Here is an 18,648-nt window from a genome sequence, read left to right as displayed (position 1 = left end):
TTTTGGGAGTGCACGCACCAAGCAAAACACAGGTATTAAGTGCAGGCGCAGGCGCCGACCTTTGTTGGTCTTTTGTCATTCAAGATGCTTGGATGGAAATGTGGCTAACGGCTCTGTTTGGGAGAAACAAAGTTCATGTAGATCACTGACAGGGACTCTGCTGATGCAGTCTGAAGTAATGGAATGGTACAGACTAGAGCTGTGTTTGTCAACGGGGGCTCTACAGCCCTCCAAGGGGCAATAAGGGGCCCTTGAGGGGCATTGATATAGGGAGCTTTGATAGGGGGGGGGCGAGGCTTTGGCAGGCTTATAATAAGGGAAGGGTGGCGTTTGTTAAAAAAAAGTTGAGAACCACTGGACTAGAGCCATGGAATATACACGTTTCACAATTTAGAATACTATTGTGCGTAAATGTATTGCACAACAGTTACCATTTCATTAGGTGGTAATCAAGATTAAGTTACTATGTTAAAATAAAATTGTGGCAAAAATAATACTGGCAGGGACGCTGCTGAAGGAGTTTGAAGTAGCCTAAATCTTTCCCTCTGCGAACACAAAGCCACCCTAGTCCAACCCTAGCCACCCTTGTTCATCATTGTTCCCCAATTTTTATTCTGCCCACACATACAGTAGTGTGCTGTTGATTATGGCATTAGTTGTAAGTCGCATTGGGTGGAAGTGTCTGCTAAATGCAACATAAAATTATATCTTGCAGGGCTATAAATTAAGATTTTTCATCACTAGCCACTAGCCTAGTGGATGTTATAATTTATTTGCCACGATATACGCACACTACCAGTCTAAGTGGCTTGTAAATTCTCTTTTCTGCCAGCCACGCCTCAATTTCACCAGTATTTTTGCGCATGTTAAATTAGAGCCCTTATGGTAAGACACTGAAAGAGGGGAAAAAGAAAAGTTAAGACTTGAGTATGCAAGTTAAGTTGGAATGGAATTGTGTTGATTATTTCCTGTCTTTTCACAGAAACTGTACAGGAGAAAACCGGGACTCACTTACTCAACCGCCAAGCTGTCGGAGAACATGGAGAAAAATCGTTACAAGGACGTCTTGCCATGTAAATCATTGCACAATGTAGACTTAAACATTCAAAGCTCACTGTCAAAGTTCAGTCTCTCTCGCTCTCTCTCTGTTTGTCTGTCTGTCTGTCTCTCTCTCTCTCTCTCTCTCTCTCTCTCTCTCTCTCTGAGTGCATTTCTAGTTATTGCATTTTTTTTAATTTATTTTTTAAACAGATATATAGTGTTATGGGAGAGAGCCCTTTGTTTCTTGTCATGATTGTTTTGAATGCGTGTCACCCTGGGAGTGTTGTATGTTTGATAGACACTCCCTCTCTCTCTGTCTATCTGTGTGTCTCCTAAAAGATGACGTCACCAGAGTGGAGTTGAAGGGGGATGACGGTGACTATATCAATGCAAGCCACGTTAAGGTACAGTACGCCTAAACACACACACACACACCAGGGCTTGACATTAACGTTTTCACCCACCGGCCACTGTGGCTAGTGGATTTTCCAAGTCCCTAGCCATTCAGGTATTCCACTCGCCACAAATTTTATATTGTTTTTTTTTTCTTGGTGGTGTACGTCTAACCTCAGAAGATGATGTGCTAAAACAAGATGAGTGTATAGCATTCTACATGGAAGTATATCAAGCAAATAGAAACTTTTATCTTTTTCTTTAACTTAAATACAAACCGTTGATACACAAGGGGCGAACAACAGAATATAGGCTACTATGATGCGTATGTCATGCCAAGGACTAAGCTGCCAGCCAAATTGGCTAGTGACCCTGCAAGTATTACTAGCCACAGCCCAGTTTTACCAGCATTTGGCCGGTTGGCAGGTGCCAGTGTCAAGCCCTGACACACACACTCAACCAGCCCACCCCATAAATTCCAGGAATACACATGGCAGGTCCACACATGACCGTGAGTCGTGTAAACAGATTCTGACTGACTGACAGACTGACCGAGATTTACCTAAGCCTTCCTTTACACAATTGACACCGATTGCTGTAACCAACGTAAGTCTTTGTTTGCTTGTTATGTGTGTGGGTGATTGTAATGACATTGTAGTGATTGTTGTGTGCGTGTGTAGACAGAGCCTTCCTTTGCACAATTAGCATCAACTGTTGCTGTAAGTCTTGTACTGTATGTCTGTAGGCAGAGTGATGCCTTCAAACTCGTGAGTGTGTGTGCGTGTGCATGTGTGCGTGCGTGTGCATGTGTGCGTGTGCCTGTGTGTGTGTGCGTGTGTGTGCGTGTGTGTGTGCGTGTGTGTGTATGCAGACAGAGCCTGGTGGGAAGGTGTTGCACTACATTGCAGCTCAAGGCCCCCTGCCTCTCACCTGTGCTCACTTCTGGAGGTGTGTATGGGAGCAGGGCAGCACACACATCATCATGCTCACCACACTCACAGAGAGAGGACGGGTGAGTGGGCACACACACACACACACTGTACTAATATATGCTCATGTCCGCAAACAATTAATTTTCTTACAGGTACTACATGTAACATTTTTGGTGTTGATTGTCAAAATATGTGTTGCTCATTTGCAAAAGTGTCCTGTTTGTACGATGCAAACATTTGAAGGTTGTGACGTTTTTGTGGTAGCAGATGTCAGGGTGGTGCAACCACAGCCAGTGCCACTAACTTTATAGATTAAATTATTTTGTTTTGTTTTTACTGGATCATCGAAGAAGCATATTCATTGATTTTACGTTAATTACCAGTTATTAATTAGCTAATTGGCTTTAGCTGTGGTTGTACCACCTGACATCTGCTAAAAAATAATAATTGACCCTTAATACATGCATAGGGATCCATCCTTCATGTTCATGTTCAGTATTCATTGTTCACTGTTCACGGACGTGCACAAATCTGAATTTCACTCGCGGTAACATGACACTCCCAACAGTTTCTATATTTGGCTAATAGAGTAAGATATACAGTCCCAGGAAAAAGTTTGTACACCCTTTGAAATTTCTTACATTTCAGTCAAAATTTCTCGTAAAACATGGTCTGACCTTCCCGGAAATCTCAAGAAGGAACAATCAGAGTCTGCTTTAACTAATTCCACACAAACATTTACATGTTATCATAAGGCTATAACATTCACTGGACAGCAAGGCATAAGTAAGTACACCCTTGCATTAAATAGGTTTTAACCCTCAGTTAGTTGCAATATCCTCAACCAGACTTGTCCTGTAGTTGCAGATCAGATTAACAAAACAATCTGGATGTATCTTGTCTCCCTCTTCTTTAGAGAACTGCCTCTCGTCAGCAAGGTTTCTGGGATGTCTGGAGTGCATAGCTTTATTGACTTCATGCCATATAATCTCAATTGTTTTTAGTCAGGGCTTTGACTGGACTATTCCAGAATGTGTATTTCATTGTTATGAAGCCATTCTAATGTCGATTTGCTTCTAAAGTATGGGTTGTTGTCACATTTCAGCACCCATCCTCTTATGTGCTTCAACTGTGTGACAGACTTCCTCACGTTTTTTCTGTAAAATATCACAATAAACTTGAGTTCATTGCTCCACTGATAATAGCAAACTTTCAAAGGCCTGAGGCAGCAAGGTAGCCGCATATAATGATGCTCCCGCCACCATACTCAGAAGTGGAGATGTAACCAAGAATAACTGAAAATGGGGTTCAATCTAAAATTAATGGGGTTCTCTCTAAAAAAATATTGCTGCACCTTTGAGGTTTGCGAAAAAGCATTTATATGCTTCATAAAATTACTGCTAAATATTCTGCAGACCAACGTTGAAACCAAAGTTGAATTTTTCAGGGGAACACATAGTATCATGTTTGGAGGAGAACTGGAGAACCACACCTTCACCAAAACATCATCTCCACCTTTGAGTATGGTGGCGGGAGCATCATTATATGCGGCTACCTTGGTGCCTCAGGCCCTTGTCAGTTTGCTATTATCAGTGGAACAATGAACTCAGAAGTTTATTGAGATATTTTACAGAAAAAATGTGAGGTAGTCTGTCACACAGTTGAGGCACACAAGAGGATGGGTGCTGAAATGGGACAACAACCCATACTTTAGAGGCAATTGACTTTTGAATTGCTTCATAACAATGAAATACACATTCTGGAATAGCCCAGTCAAAGCTCTGACAAAAAACATTTGAGATGATATGGCATGAAGTCAAGAAAGCTATTCACTCCAGATATCCCAGAAACCTTGCTGAAGAAGGGCAGTTTTCTAAAGAAGAGGGAGTCAAGATACATCCAGATTGTTTTGTTAATCTGATCTGCAACTACAGGAAACATCTGGTTGAGGTTATTGCGACAAACTTAGGGTTAAAACCTATTGAATGCAAGGGTGTACTTACTTATGCCTTTCTGTCCTGTGAATGTTTACATCTTATGGCCAATGAAAATATGTAAACTTGTAAATGTTTGGGTTGAATTAGTTAAAGCAGACTCTGGTTGTTCCTTCTTGTGATTTCCAGGAAGATCAGACCATGCTTTATGACCAATTTTGACAGAAATGTAAGAAATTTCAAAGGGTGTACAAACTTTTTCCTGGGACTGTAAATGGAATCAGAAATCTGCACCAAGCATCCAAAATACATTGCCACAATTCTAATCACTGCTTCAGGGTGCGCTGGTTATTGGGACATTGAGGTTGTCACAGAGGTTGATCAGCCACTCAGATCAAGTGGAAATGAGACAGTGTTGTGGTCAGTGGTTTTCATTTTGATCAGAGGAACGACTGTGTATGAAACTTGCGGTTACTGCAGCTAGAGGTTTCACCTCTGACGAGTGTGATGGAACAGACTATCCGACTCAGGCTAGCGGTTGAGGGGTGTTAGCCTAACGCCTTAACTGATGGGTTTCCACAGGGTTGGCTATATTTTAACTTCACAACTCCACAAAAGGAATACAGTTTGCGCTGCAAGCCCCAATTTCTGAAATTTAATTCCATATTCCTCACTTTTTGCAGAGAAATCATGTCATTATAGGCTACAAATGTTATATGTGGAAAATGTGAAATGGGACACTTTTATGGTATGCGACATATGTTATATGGCTTTATATGAAGCAAGATGCATTAGGAAGTTACCTTCTGGCAAACAGTATACACGTTTGAAAGCTTGTACCACCAGACTCCAAAGCAGTTTTTTCCTCCTAGAGATTGCATTGTTGAACACATCCTGAAGACAGCCAAGGCACTTTTTTCTAGCCAGGCTACGCCCTCCCAGTGAAGCAACACCTTCAGCGTTGCTTCTAATCAGGCCAGGAGCAATACAAATATTGTTTCTCAGCTCCAGGGAAAATCGGGAACTCCTCCCGATCACTAGTAAACTAAGGGAGGCTGGTCAACCATGCCATTTGGGAAATGTTCATTGTTATGCTCTTGGTCAGACCAAGTCAATAGAATAAATCTTGAATATGTGTAGGGAGAACCCATACACATTCTGTATAGAATGTTTAGGTATATTTTCAATTATTTTGTGCATTTTATCTAGCTCTTTTTCGTTTAGTTATTCTCATGTCTGCATGTTATATGATGGGGTCTGGTAGAGTGAGGCTCGACCCTGCAACCTTTTGGTTGCTGAACAGGCGCCTCTACCACCTGAGCCACTGCCACTTATACTCATGTATGAATGTTTTATATGACGTGTTGTAGACCAAGTGTCATCAGTACTGGCCACATCCCCCGGAGGAGAGGGACTATGCCAACCTCCGAGTCCGCTGCCACTCAGAGGAGGGCAACCTGACGTACGTCACCCGGGAATTCACGCTCACCAACACTCAGGTAACCACCGGATGAAGACGCTCATGCCAGAACATTAGGCTTTTCACCTTTTATAATACAATTTCGACTTTTCACATTTTGAGTTGCTCCAGCATATTTTGGGCCATTCTGGAACGACTGAATAGATTTTTAGGGAGTATCAGTAATACACAAATACACATGAGCGTGCGTGCACACACACACACACACACACATTTTGATAACTTTGTCTCGGAGGACCAATAATTATTAAGGAACAATACATACGTACATAAAATAAATAATATTGTGTCTTTTACACAAAAAGTTATATGGTGTAAAGCCTATTTCTGGTGTAAGAGGTTTGTCCCGTCGTTCAGACAATTTCAGACCTTTCATAATCAGTGATCAAATATGAATCAAATATGCGGAAAACATCTTTGAGCTGTTTGAATGACTTGATAAGCCATTGAAATGACAAACACTCAAATCTCACTTCGATTGTTCTCCAATCACTGGTCTTCTTTCTCCCTCCGCCAGACGGGTGAGAAGCGCTCGGTCACTCACCTGCAATACGTGGCCTGGCCGGACCACGGCGCCCCAGATGACGCCTCCGAGTTCCTGGACTTCATCCAGTCTGTGCACAAAAGGAAGAAGGGAACAGCGCCAGTCATGGTTCACTGCAGGTGATGGCAAAAATCATTATTGTATATACACTGTGTGCAGAATTATTAGGCAAACATGTTTTTTGACCATATTGTCCATTATATGCACATTTTCCGCCACCAACCTCTATGGACAAGAACACCTATTGGATTTAAGCATTCCAGGTCATGCATATTGGTATAATAAGAGACGGTGTGATCGGAGGGGCCCAATACCCTATATCAGGGCAAAATTAGTGTGCATAATTATTAGGCAACTTTGTTTTCCTCTGGGAAAATAGGCCACAAAGGAGATCTAACAAACTCTGAAAAGTCTATAAACAATTTTGAAGTCTTCCAGAGGGATGTGGCTGTCTTGAAATTGCCCAGATATTGGTCATATCCGTCTAATGCACCGTTACGAAGTCATCAGTGTCACATGCATTGTGCTCACAAAGTAACTGCCGGATTGAGAAGAATTGAAGGTCAAACTATCACAAAATGATTACCATGCAGTGCTGTTATATCCCAGAACTGAAACCTACATCGTGTGTCCACAAGAACATTGTATTCAGCACTCAGAGACACGACCAAGGTAAAACAGGTTGAAACCTGAAGACCACTCAACAAGAAATGCAGTCAAGACTGGGTCAAGAAAGGTCTTTAGACAATTTTGTCAATGGTTTTATGAACTTGTGAAAGTGACTGTTAATGGACCAGATCGATGAGCCCATGGCTAGATCGGTAATGTGCACACTCAGATGAGTTCCTGAGTTCTACTCAAATGCCAGCAGAATACTGCATAAATACCATTGTCTTCTTGAAAGTTGCAAACTTTTCCCTCACAGATCCAGCTATGGGCTCATCCACCCTGTCTGTCAATAGTCACTTTCACCAGTCCATAATACCTTTAAAAACTCTGTCCTAGGGTAATTCTTGACCCAGTCTTGACTTAATTAACTTGTTAAATGGTTGTCTGGTGTCATCCCTTCTTACCTTTGCTATGTCTCTGAGTGCTCAACAACCTGTTCTTCTGGACACCTGATGTAAGTTTGCATTCTGGAATAGGATAGCACTGCAGGGTAATAATTTTCTTGTAGTTTCACCTTAAATTCTTCACATTTTTGGCAGTGACATTTCATGTGAGACTGATGACTTTGCAACGGTGCATTTGATACTTCTGTGCTAACGTTACCAACGTCTTGCCAATTTCAAGAGAGCCACATCCCTCTGGAAGACTTCAAAATTGTTTATAGACTTTTCAGAGTTTGTTAGATCTATTTTGTGGCCCATTTTCCCAGGAGAAAGCAAAGTTGCCTAATAATTATGCACACCGGATATTGGGTGTTGGGCTCCTTTGATCACACCCCCATCTTATTATACACATATGCATGATCTGGAATGCTTAAATCCAATAGGTTTTCATGTTCATAAAGGTTGGTGGCAGAAAATACGCATAAAATGGACAATATAGTCAAAAAACATGTTTGCCTAATAATTCTGCACACAGTGTATTTCAAATCGGTAAAGTTCATATAACGCACTCAACTCTCTGGGTGTTAAATTCCAAAGTAATGTGAGATCAAAAGGAAAGGCATGAAGTCCTTTAAAAACGTTGACGAAAAGTTACCGTTGACGAGTGCTAAACTTTAACTTTTCAAAGTGTGTTGCCCATTTATGGAGTGCTCTCCTTTCCTTTTGATTGCAAAATGTATCACAAAATTCATTTTAAAACACCTGTAATTCAAATGTATTAAGAAAGTCAAAACTCTGCCATGTTTTCCTTCCAAAATCAGTGATTTGACTGAATAGCTGATCTTACTGTCTGGAGTTGTCATTATGATTAGATGATTCTGTACTTGTTAGGATAGAAAATGTGGCAGGGTTTTACTTTTGAATTACATTTGATTTCTTTTTGACAGCTTTATTTTAAAAAGCAACAATGATTCAATGAAAAGAAATAATAAATAAATGTTGGCTTTAAATCTTGTGTAAACCTCCTTTGACGTTACATTACATAAAGCCACCTAATGGCTATTACTTTGAGGGTATTGGTTACAGTCCCTAGATGTGGGCACGTGCCCTACTTGTATGGGATTTGAATCTGCAACATTCAGATTAAATACCCATAACCATAAGGCCATGGAGGCCAAGCCAACTAATAAACGCTCTACCCACTCATGTGATTAGCCTAGTCTGGTCTAGCATTCAGAAGGTCTTAGGTTTGATTGCAAAATGCCGGTGGGGTCGGTGAGTGAGCAGCAAGCTCTCTCCTCTATCATTAACTACTGAAGTGCTTTTTTAGCAAGCCATTTAACCCCTCGTTCTTCTGCTGGACTACTCCTGTAGGCTACGTGTTTCACTGTGAGTCACTCTACATAATTAAGTGTTGAGTAAATGTAATGGAAGGTAAAAAGGAGTAGTGCCACAGTTGGAGTGAGATATTTCTTACAGCAGACATTGCCTCTGTACTTGGTTCACTCTAAATCACTAGATGATAATGTTGGCTAATGTAATTTAAAAAAAACTGTAGCTTCAAAACTGACACTTGTGTACCATTGTTTTGACAAATGCAATTTGATTCATTCAAAGCCCAACCAAAGTGGCTCTCAAAAACATGTTTTGAGTTTGAGCGCACCAACAGCACAGATTTTTTTTCTAGGGAAACCAGATATTATGACATTCATTGGTTTCACGGTGCATTTCTGGTTTCCGAACAAGGCGATTTTAGCTGCAGTTCCATCCTCTTTCCATGTGGGGGCCGGTGGGGTGCTCAATTTTTGGAGACCAGAATGAATGAGTCATATGGAGCAATACCCCTCATGGTGCCTTTATCTCAATAAATATTTTTTTCTCTGGTCATTTGAATGTTGTTTTCGAAAGAGTATGTGTAGAAAATACCCATGGTTGAGTTTTAGATTTTAGGAGCCACGCATTTGCTTAAAAAGTGATTTTAATTGTCTATGACGTCACCCACATGGGGGGCAACCACCATTCCGACATACCGCCATTCCGACACACCTCCACACTTTTTCATACCGCCATTCCGACACCAAGTTACTCTTATGGGGTCCTGCCCACGCGCGAGTGTACGTACCTTCATCTGTGTATCCGGAGCTGTCCACGTGCGTGGTGCTGAAATCTGTGTATGCTCCGAGTGAAGCACAGAGACGATATATCCTGTATCTATGAGAGGCTGAGGGACCGAAGTCACTGATATTCGATTAAATATTTTCAATCTGATCACATATCAATACATTCCTTTCAGTTCTGGATGCCCAACGTGCATGGTCAACTCGACAGATATTGCGCAACACTGGCTGGCTCATTTTGCCATTGGCCTGAAAAACGCTTTTTGTAAGAGGTGCCATTGAAACCAGATAGACAGAGGGTTAATGGTTGGGCAGAACATAGCAGAATGCTAGCACATTGTGGGCAACAAAAACTCCCTCTGTAAAAAATGAAACGGACATATGTACTTTTTAAAATTAAATTCTTGATGTAAAACCTTTGTTGAAGTCACCAGAATGACATTCGAATCTGAGCGCTCTTGAGGAGACATGGGTGAAATTGACCATTTTTAGCATCTAGCTCCATTCATTTTGGTCTCCGCCGATGCCCCCAGTGAAATCTCGTTGGAACTGCAGCCAAAAAAGCCGGTACAATGGGGCTTAATAGGGAGTGCCAAGGCTGTTCTAAAAGGGCTATGCCAACAGTACATTTTTGACTCAAGGTTATGTGTTATTGTCATTAGACAGCACAGGTTGTGCAAAAAAACCTGCTGTAATTTAAATCTTCAGTTTCATACGCATCAAAATAATGCTTCACCTCAAATGAGATTTTCTTACAGCGGTTAATGGTTCAGTATTGGTGTTGGTTATTGGTTCGATAAGTGTTTCTCAATCCTTCTTCAGGTCAGAAGGATACAGCTGAGAGGGGGCGGTGCTTAGTTGCAATTGGGGGGCATTAGTCTATTGCATTTAGTAATACTCAGGGGGGCGTTGGCAGGTTTATGATGAGATCAAGGGGGCATTGAGGGGCTTAAGGTGACGTTCAGGGGGGCCTCTATTAAGTAAAAAAAGTTGAGAACCACTGCTCTAGATGACATTGTCACTACAGATTATTTAGTGGTGGCTGAATGTTGAATGTACTGTACAGTCTAAACCTGCTGTAATTGATGTACTCCCATGGGGCATGGTTTTAACTCCCAGTGGTGTGTTATTGTTTGAGCAGTGCAGGGATTGGACGGACAGGTGTCCTGATCACCATGGAGACCGCCTTGATGCAGATGGAGGCAGGAGAGGCGGTCTACCCACTGCAGATCGTCCAGACGCTCAGAGAACAGCGAGCCATGATGGTCCAAACACCGGTGTGTATCACACACATTTGGTGTTTTTTTTTTGTTTTTGTTTTTTTTGTTTGGGGGGGGTGGTTGGGTGGTTTTTTTAAAAATTATTATTATTATCTTATCCCGTGGCAGTTGCGCTTCATGTCACACACGTAAAGAGGGGCAGATTTGATGTCTGTATTGGACACAAAATATTAATGTATTCATTCATTTATTCCTCTACACAAGTCATGTAGACGTGCACCAATACTGTTATTGGTATCGGCCCCGATAGTAGCTCATTACACTCATACTCGCACTCGTCAAACACTTGGCGAGCAGTACCAGGCACCAACACTGCTATTACACAAAACAACATCTTGTCACATTCTGTTGACTTGAAAGGAGTGTGGGGATAAGGTGCCGCCTCACATATTTACTAACATTTAAATCTACATGGAAATGGACAATCAAGCAAATATCACCAATGGAGAAAACAAGGCTATGCATTTATTTTCAATGTTGGTGGTAAAAGTATCGGTCCTCTGCATTGGCAAGCACAGAATTAATGTACTCTTATTGTTGTGCATCCCTAAAGTCATGGCCACCCTAAATCACAAGTGGGCCTCAAAGACTTGCCCTGTACAGCGGTACACATTAAATTAAATGTTTTTGGTATCTGCACCCCTGCATTGCATACATTGATGAAAGATGTCGTTTATTGTCATGCATTTTTTAATTATTTGTTTTCCCAAAATCTTTTTCAGTGCCAGTTCCGCTTTGTGTGCGAGGCAATCCTGAAGGTTTTCAAACAAAAGCACAAAACGTCGGGACCTTAAAAGGATTTCTTGGTGGAAGAAGAGAGGAGAAAAATGACCAAAGCTGCTGTATATGTTTTTGTATTTAAACATATTTCCTAATGTAATAAATTAAATTGAATAATGGTCCGAATATGCAGTAGGAACAGAGGGGCACTTTGACTACTATAAAGAGTATGAACACACACACACACACACACACACACACACACACACACACACGGGATATAAGTGATATGATCTTGAATTGCTTAAAAGAGTGTGTTCTGTCCTAAAGACTGCCTGATCCTAATTGAATGTCGCCAAGGTGCTATCAACTGCTCAACAAAATGAGAAAATCATTCCTTTATCTGACATTTTTTTCGCATGTGAGTTTTGTACTACAGCAACATTCCTCATAAAGATGCTGGGAAACACATCTGTGAAAATGATTGGGGTCCACTGGTGTGGTCTCTGCGTTTATTTTCTAGAACAATGTGTCCAAGTTTTAGTATGTGATTACACATGTGAGTTCACCACACAACAAGGGAACAAGCTGACACACAAATAAATCACTGTAACTGCCACCTCACACCAGTGATCCCCTGAAGCACTATTTAAACAATCTGCCAATAAAAAATCCACATGGTACAAGTGTAACGGTGATGTCATCGTCATCCCTTTTTTCTCCAGCACCACACTGCCACACTTGCACTCAATACATTCATGTGCGTCACTGTCGCCAGAGCGCGCTGCTTCACCGATACCGACAAGCACGCGACGAAGAAAAAAAGTTTCTTTGCTTGAAAATCTGACGCAGGCGCGCAACATGCCGTTCGGCCAGTTCCTCCAGTTGACTTTTACCTGCCATAGGTTTCAGCCCACGACACGAGTGGAACGGGAAATGCGAACAGAAACCACTGTTTGGGTGTAACTCACACGGTTGGAATTAACGTCAATCTAGCCTGATTTCTGGCAGATCTGTAATCCGCTCTGTGAACGCCACATATGCGGACAAATCCTCCCCGGGATAGCCTAACCAGGGGCGATCTAGTGAACCGCGAGGATTGCGGAGGAGAAATCAACTATGGTGTCTGAGTGAGAGTGCGTGCGTCTCTTCGTTCAATCAGCTGTGTGTGTGAGGGAGACAAGTCTCCTGGAGTCTCCCGGGTTTCCGGGGGACACTGGCTCGCGGACACTGGGACAGTACTCGGTCAAGGGGGGAAGATGATGGGGTTCTTGCGCAGGACGTTTAGTCGCCGTTCGCGGCGGCGACTCCGCACAACGACGGACGAGGTGGATGGACGTGGGGGAAGTGGGTCGGGACATAAACACTCGCAGCAGGTGATCCACCCGCCCGTCGTCGTGAGCGGGGGAACCCTTGTCCACATCCCTGCAGCTGGGGGTACGACCTCAACAATAACCTGTCGCGTAATGCTTCTGGACGGTTCAGATGTGAACGTGGAGCTGTCGGTAAGGGGTTTCTTAATCTTTCAGTTCTTTTGAGTTATGGAACAGAACTTTTGATATGTGTAGCTGTCTGTCTGTATGCGTGTGTGTTTGTGGTTGGCTGGAAACAGTTGAATCCACGGGAGGGTTCCGGTGGAGGACAGATGGTCTCGCGGTCCGGTCCTCGGTCCCACTTCCTCTTCTCGAGCCAATCACCTGTAGGCTCGCCCATACGGTCAAGAAAACATGGAGCAAGAGATCAGTGTTTGTGTTATGTGTGTGAGTGTGTGTGTATTTGGCATCACAGGGGCCAGCAAACCTGCCAGCCTGCCGTGTGCTTCCTGCCAGGAATGCAGCCAGGAGTGTGTGTGTGTGTGTGTGTGTGTGTGTGTGTGTGTGTGTGTGTGTGTGTGTGTGTGTGTGTGTGTGTGTGTGTTTGGAGAGAGTGAGCATGCTTGAAACCCCGGGCAGCAGGATTCCTCTTTGCAGGAAACATTTTTACAGAAAAGGAAACTTTCAGAGCTGCCAGCTTTCATTTCAATGGCCTTGTGTTTGTGCATTGATGGCGGGACATTACACAGAGAAAGAAATGAACAGCTTTGTCATACAGTAGCCTATGTCGGCTGTGGCTTACTGGTCTGGGAGCTTCTCTCTCTCTCTCTCTCTCTCTCTCTCTCTCTCTCTCTCTCTCTCTCTCTCTCTCTCTCTCTCTCTCTCTCTCTCTCTCTCTCTCTCGCCGTCTCTCTCTCTCTCGCCGTCTCTCTCTCTCACACACTCTCTCACACACACACACACACACACACACACACACACACACACACACACACACACACACACACACACACACACACACACACACACTCACCAGCCTACTATAATAGCCACTCCCTTAAGGTGCGTCCTAAATCCACTCCTCCTGTAATGTTACCACGTCTATTTTTAAAAGAAAAAGGGAAAAGGGAGCTAGACACCTAGACTGAAGGGACAGATAGAGGGGAATGCTTGTTGTAGTTTTCAGTAAAGGGAGGCGAGAGGGTACAAATTGAAGTGATGATGAGTCTTAGGTACAGGATCAAAGAAACTGTGGGAGGGCAGCAAGTAATTTTTGTTTGCATTTTTTTTTTTTGCCTACTTTTTCTTCTCCAAGGTCATGTCATGCGTAACACCAATGATGTTACAGAAAAATGGTGTCCACAATGACCACATTGCCGTGTACACTTGCTGAATGCCATGCCATTGTCAATGTTTTTGAGGTTCCATTATATCACATTTAGAAGACGTTTTTATCCAAAGGGACTTGGAACAGGAGATAAAACAACAGCAATGCGTGAGGGGGATGGACGACTACCACTACTTTTCAAAACAATCTCCCCACACACACACACATTGCCTGATAATTGAACATTTTCAAAGGATTGTGGACTTGTGGCTAATCTGAGGAGATGAAAGGGAAGCGGCAGGCAGCACACAAAGCCCTGCCTTTAACAAGAACATTCAGTTGGCTCACTGTGTTGTGTTCCTAGATGAGGATGTTCAGGCCAAAGAGTTAAAACAAACACAAGTGCTCGGCGGCTGGAATGTAATGGGATCAGCTGCTAGACAGCCATCTCCTTTTGTAGCCCTGACTTCTGCTCATTGTTACAGCACCTCAGGCACCTGTGGCAATGCAATCCACCCACTCACTGTTTGCAAAACTACACCAGAGATATTCTATAGAGATATGCCAACATAATAGGTTTCTATGGGCACCTAGGGCACCAGGTTCCGGTCTGTGGGCCAATGGAACCTCTCTCTCTCTACTCTCTCTGACTACACTGTGTCTGTGGAGACCTGTTGCATGTTGACAATGAGATGTAGTAGGCCTACAGCCGGTAGCAAGGAAGATGTGAAAATGACAGTAAGATTTCAATGTGTGGATTATAGGGCTGTAATAATGATATTGTATCGAGCCAAGAAATCTTGATACTCTGTTCCACAACTGAATTGTATCGGTGCAACAAGGCAGAATTGTGATGTGCCCTTTCAAAGTTACCCTTCAGTCCACAAAACTTCTACATGATGTCTAGCCTATGTCATGGTCCCTCCAATCTTCAAATCATCATCGCGATTCTTTTTAAACTACTTTTTATTTTAGTAGCCTGTTTTAATCTATTTTACATATAACATATTATAGTTATTTTATGTATATAGTTGGTAAATGTGAAAAAAGCAAATTAATTGATAAAAAAAATTATGGGGTGTATGGAACCGTGGGTCAAAAATCGTGATACAAACCGAGTCAAGTGTATCTGTACAGCCCTAGTGGCTTGCTCGTGACCGTTTCAGTCATTGGCACACTAGCATAGGCCTACTTAAGCAGTCTTTTTACGTAGGTTGAATCACTGGAAATATACATTGGTTGACCCTCTGTTTGCTAAATTGCATTTGTGTGGAACTGTTGTACGAGATGTAAGGTCAATAGAGACACAAATGTGGGAAAAAGAATGACTATAGGATTATTTGATATTTCAGAATTTCCTTTTGGATGCAAGGTGAAAATTCTGTAAATGTGTGTTTTGATGGCCGTTTCAGAATGATTTAAATGTACTAACACAATGCAAATACCTGATTTACAAATGTTGTATTTGCTAGTATACATTCACCATAATACTTTTTTGTCTAAGTAAGATATGTGCCACTTGCTGTAAACAATCAGCAAATCACATCATCACATTATGTTCATCGCAGGGACGTACGGACACACACTATAAACGAAACGTACAAAGACTTTCTTATCCTGATGCTTTTTACAATCAGGGCTCGTATCCAGTGAGTGTTGCGGTACTACATCTGTTTGCAGAGATTTCTAGCCAGGCTCAGAGGACATCATTTTGGGGATATTGGTGAAATGGGATTAATGCACTGTTCACATCTGATAGGATGAAAGGGAATAACAGGAGAGACATCTAACTGGGACATCTGGGACAAGATATCTGTTAAGTGTGTATGTGTGTGTGTTTCGGGAAGGAGGGGGTGGCGGCAGCTAGATAGACACATGGGGATAGAGAGAGAGAGAGAGAGAGAGTAGTGTACTTACACCTCATGCAAGCTTCTTAACCATGCATCATTTTGTGCGGCTGTCTGTGTAATTGTGTTGTCTGTTACATAGCTCACAGATCCCTAGTGACTTAAGAGAATACAGTCTGCTAGTAAATGGTCTGTTTGTACTGTGCAGTGATTCCCAAATTTAAACCATTGTGCAGTGCTGCCCCACAGATTGAAAAACAAGAACCACAAATGTTTTATTTGGTGTGATAAAGAGAGAGATCAACAGCCACATAATCACATGCCAAAGTGGGTACATGCGTAACACATGTAGCCCTGACCCGATGTGTCACTTGTTCTGTGGGAAACACGGCGGTGTCCATATTATTATGTGAAATAAAGAGAACAGTACAGCACCCCACGTTGTGTATTTTATTGCCCGTCAGACGTTTCTGTCTTGCCCGACACTGAGGAAGTTTAAGATCAAAACGTCTGACGGGCAATAAATTACACAACGTGGAGTGCTGTCATGTTCTCTTTATTTTGTATATTTCCTAAGGAATGAGCACCCAGTTGCTTTTAATTTTGAACTTGTGAGTTTTAATATTTGAACATAATATTATGTGTGCCAGTGAAAGAAATTCAAGCACACTCAGGATGATGAAAGTAGGCTACAGTATACTGTAGACATACTGGTAGAAACAGGTGCCACTTGAGTGGCTCGTTAACATGTGTTTCGGGCGAGCCCATCCTCAACATCCCCAAATGTCTACTGCCACTAGTTCGCCCTAGAGTGCTTAGTTTACAGTAGGCATGTGTGGCATGTTAGCTCACCTTGGCCCTGGGATGCTTTAAGCGGAGATCATGCAAGATGTGATCCGTTTGTACCCCCTATGTGTATAGAGGCATTTTAGCTGGGTGCCCTAGTGAGATGGATGAGTACGGGGAGGAGGTGATGGGGACAATTTGGGAAGTGTTCGCGCATGACAGGTGAAAGGGGAAGTATTGACTGAATCTTGGCGAAGGCGGGAGACGGTAATGACAGCTGTCATTCACTCGTGGCTCTCCTCCGGAACTACACTTACATAAGCAACATTTCTTTTCATCATCCTCTCATCACCTCTATTTTAACACTGTCTGGTCACCTGACAGGGATGTTATTGCCTGCTCTGGCTATGGGCAGTAGCTGCTGGATTGGGCCTGTATGCGATGCCACCAGGTGATGTGACTTTTTATAACAGTGGCAGCTTTCAGGTGAAATGATTTTGTAAACTTTGAAGAAATAGCAAATACATTTTCGGTTATTTTGAGCAATTGTGTACTTTATAAAGCAGGTATGCCCTATCCTTTTAATGCATGTTAGAGATGCACAATACCACTTTTTTGAAAACCGATACAAGTATGAGTGCAGTTCTGTATTTGCCGATACCGAGTACCGAAACTAATACCCCCAACACACATTGATAATTATGCACAGCCTTGTTTTTTCCACCTGTGATATTTGTTTTACTGTCAATTTCCATGCAGATTTAAATGTTTGTAAATGTATGCAGCGCTTTTCTTTCATGCTGCTTTCAAATCAATGGAACGTGGCGAGATGTTGCGTTGTTTATTGTAATAGCAGTATCGTCCCAGGTATCAGTAAGTGTTAGACGACATGTATGGTTATAATGAGCCAGTATCTGTATTGGTGCATCCCTAATGCATAAATCTCTATTATTCAATAAGTCTGTGCATGTGTTTGTGTGTGGCATAGAAAAAGTCAAAAGGCCAAGACCTATTCGACCAGATCATCTACCATCTGGACCTGGTGGAGTCCGACTACTTTGGCCTGCAGTATGTGGACGCAGACCAAGTCGTGGTGAGTAAAGAAACAGATTTTAAATCACAAAAGGGGATTTTTGGGTAGCACTTTCCTCGACGTCTGCGTGATAACTGTCATAACAGTGTCAGGAATCGGGACACAGTCGTGGACGACTCCTAAACGCTTTATGGTCATGAAAAGTTGTCATTTTTTGCGCTGTCCTAACCTTAACCGAATGCCACTTGATGACAGCAGTCATAAAATGTTTGACATTGAGATAATGTTAATGACATGTCCATGACTTTTAGCACCAGCTGGTTTAAAACTCCAGTTTAAAAAATATCCCATTTAGAAGGCTAAAACGCACCTGTCACCATTGTATCCAAAAAATTGTATCCACATGTTATGTTAACACGTCGTGAACAGACAAAAAATGTCCACATTTGAAATCTGCAATTTTGTGGATAAAAATAAAAACCCTAAATAAAATCCCTAAATCCCTGATATGCCTAAATGGGATGCAGTTCATCCCAGGTGAGTTTTGAAATGCACATTCTAAAACTCTGTTTATATGTCGGAGAAGCCAAAAAAATATCCATTGTCGGTGTAAACAACTTCTTGGTGTAGGCTACTAACTGACTGGATACGGTCCATCACTTGGTTAAATGTTTGTGCTTCTCAACGTCTTCCTGATGATGGACTGTATTCATTTTTTCACAAATCGTCCTTTCACCCCATGCACACTTGGATAATGCAGTGCAGCATAGCTAAAGCTGAGAGAAAGCGATGACATGAGTGGATTTAATTGAATTGAATATAGACTACTCATCACATCCACTGACCGGT

General features: G+C 42.3%; 2 protein-coding genes across 3 annotated transcripts in view; both read left to right on the top strand.

Annotated features, from left to right (window-relative positions):
• Window positions 1-12,185, top strand: part of ptpn3 (protein tyrosine phosphatase non-receptor type 3) — a 33,066-nt gene extending 20,881 nt beyond the window's left edge. For both annotated transcript variants that reach the window (XM_063199182.1, XM_063199183.1), the window contains 7 exons: window positions 983-1,073; window positions 1,381-1,445; window positions 2,306-2,446; window positions 5,671-5,799; window positions 6,298-6,443; window positions 10,635-10,770; window positions 11,496-12,185. In XM_063199182.1, the coding sequence (XP_063055252.1) occupies window positions 983-1,073; window positions 1,381-1,445; window positions 2,306-2,446; window positions 5,671-5,799; window positions 6,298-6,443; window positions 10,635-10,770; window positions 11,496-11,567 (780 nt within the window). In that variant the 3' untranslated portion in view covers window positions 11,568-12,185. The remainder of the gene's footprint in view (window positions 1-982; window positions 1,074-1,380; window positions 1,446-2,305; window positions 2,447-5,670; window positions 5,800-6,297; window positions 6,444-10,634; window positions 10,771-11,495) is intronic.
• A 76-nt stretch (window positions 12,186-12,261) lies between these two features.
• Window positions 12,262-18,648, top strand: part of epb41l4b (erythrocyte membrane protein band 4.1 like 4B) — a 33,107-nt gene continuing 26,720 nt past the window's right edge. The window contains exons 1-2 of the mRNA XM_063199876.1: window positions 12,262-12,998; window positions 17,755-17,859. Of these exons, the coding sequence (XP_063055946.1) occupies window positions 12,753-12,998; window positions 17,755-17,859 (351 nt within the window). The 5' untranslated portion in view covers window positions 12,262-12,752. The remainder of the gene's footprint in view (window positions 12,999-17,754; window positions 17,860-18,648) is intronic.

The sequence above is a fragment of the Engraulis encrasicolus genome, chromosome 5 (assembly GCF_034702125.1).
Source record: "Engraulis encrasicolus isolate BLACKSEA-1 chromosome 5, IST_EnEncr_1.0, whole genome shotgun sequence".
In the NCBI taxonomy this organism is placed as follows: Eukaryota; Metazoa; Chordata; class Actinopteri; order Clupeiformes; family Engraulidae; genus Engraulis; species Engraulis encrasicolus.
This window is presented reverse-complemented; position numbering and strand designations above follow the sequence as displayed.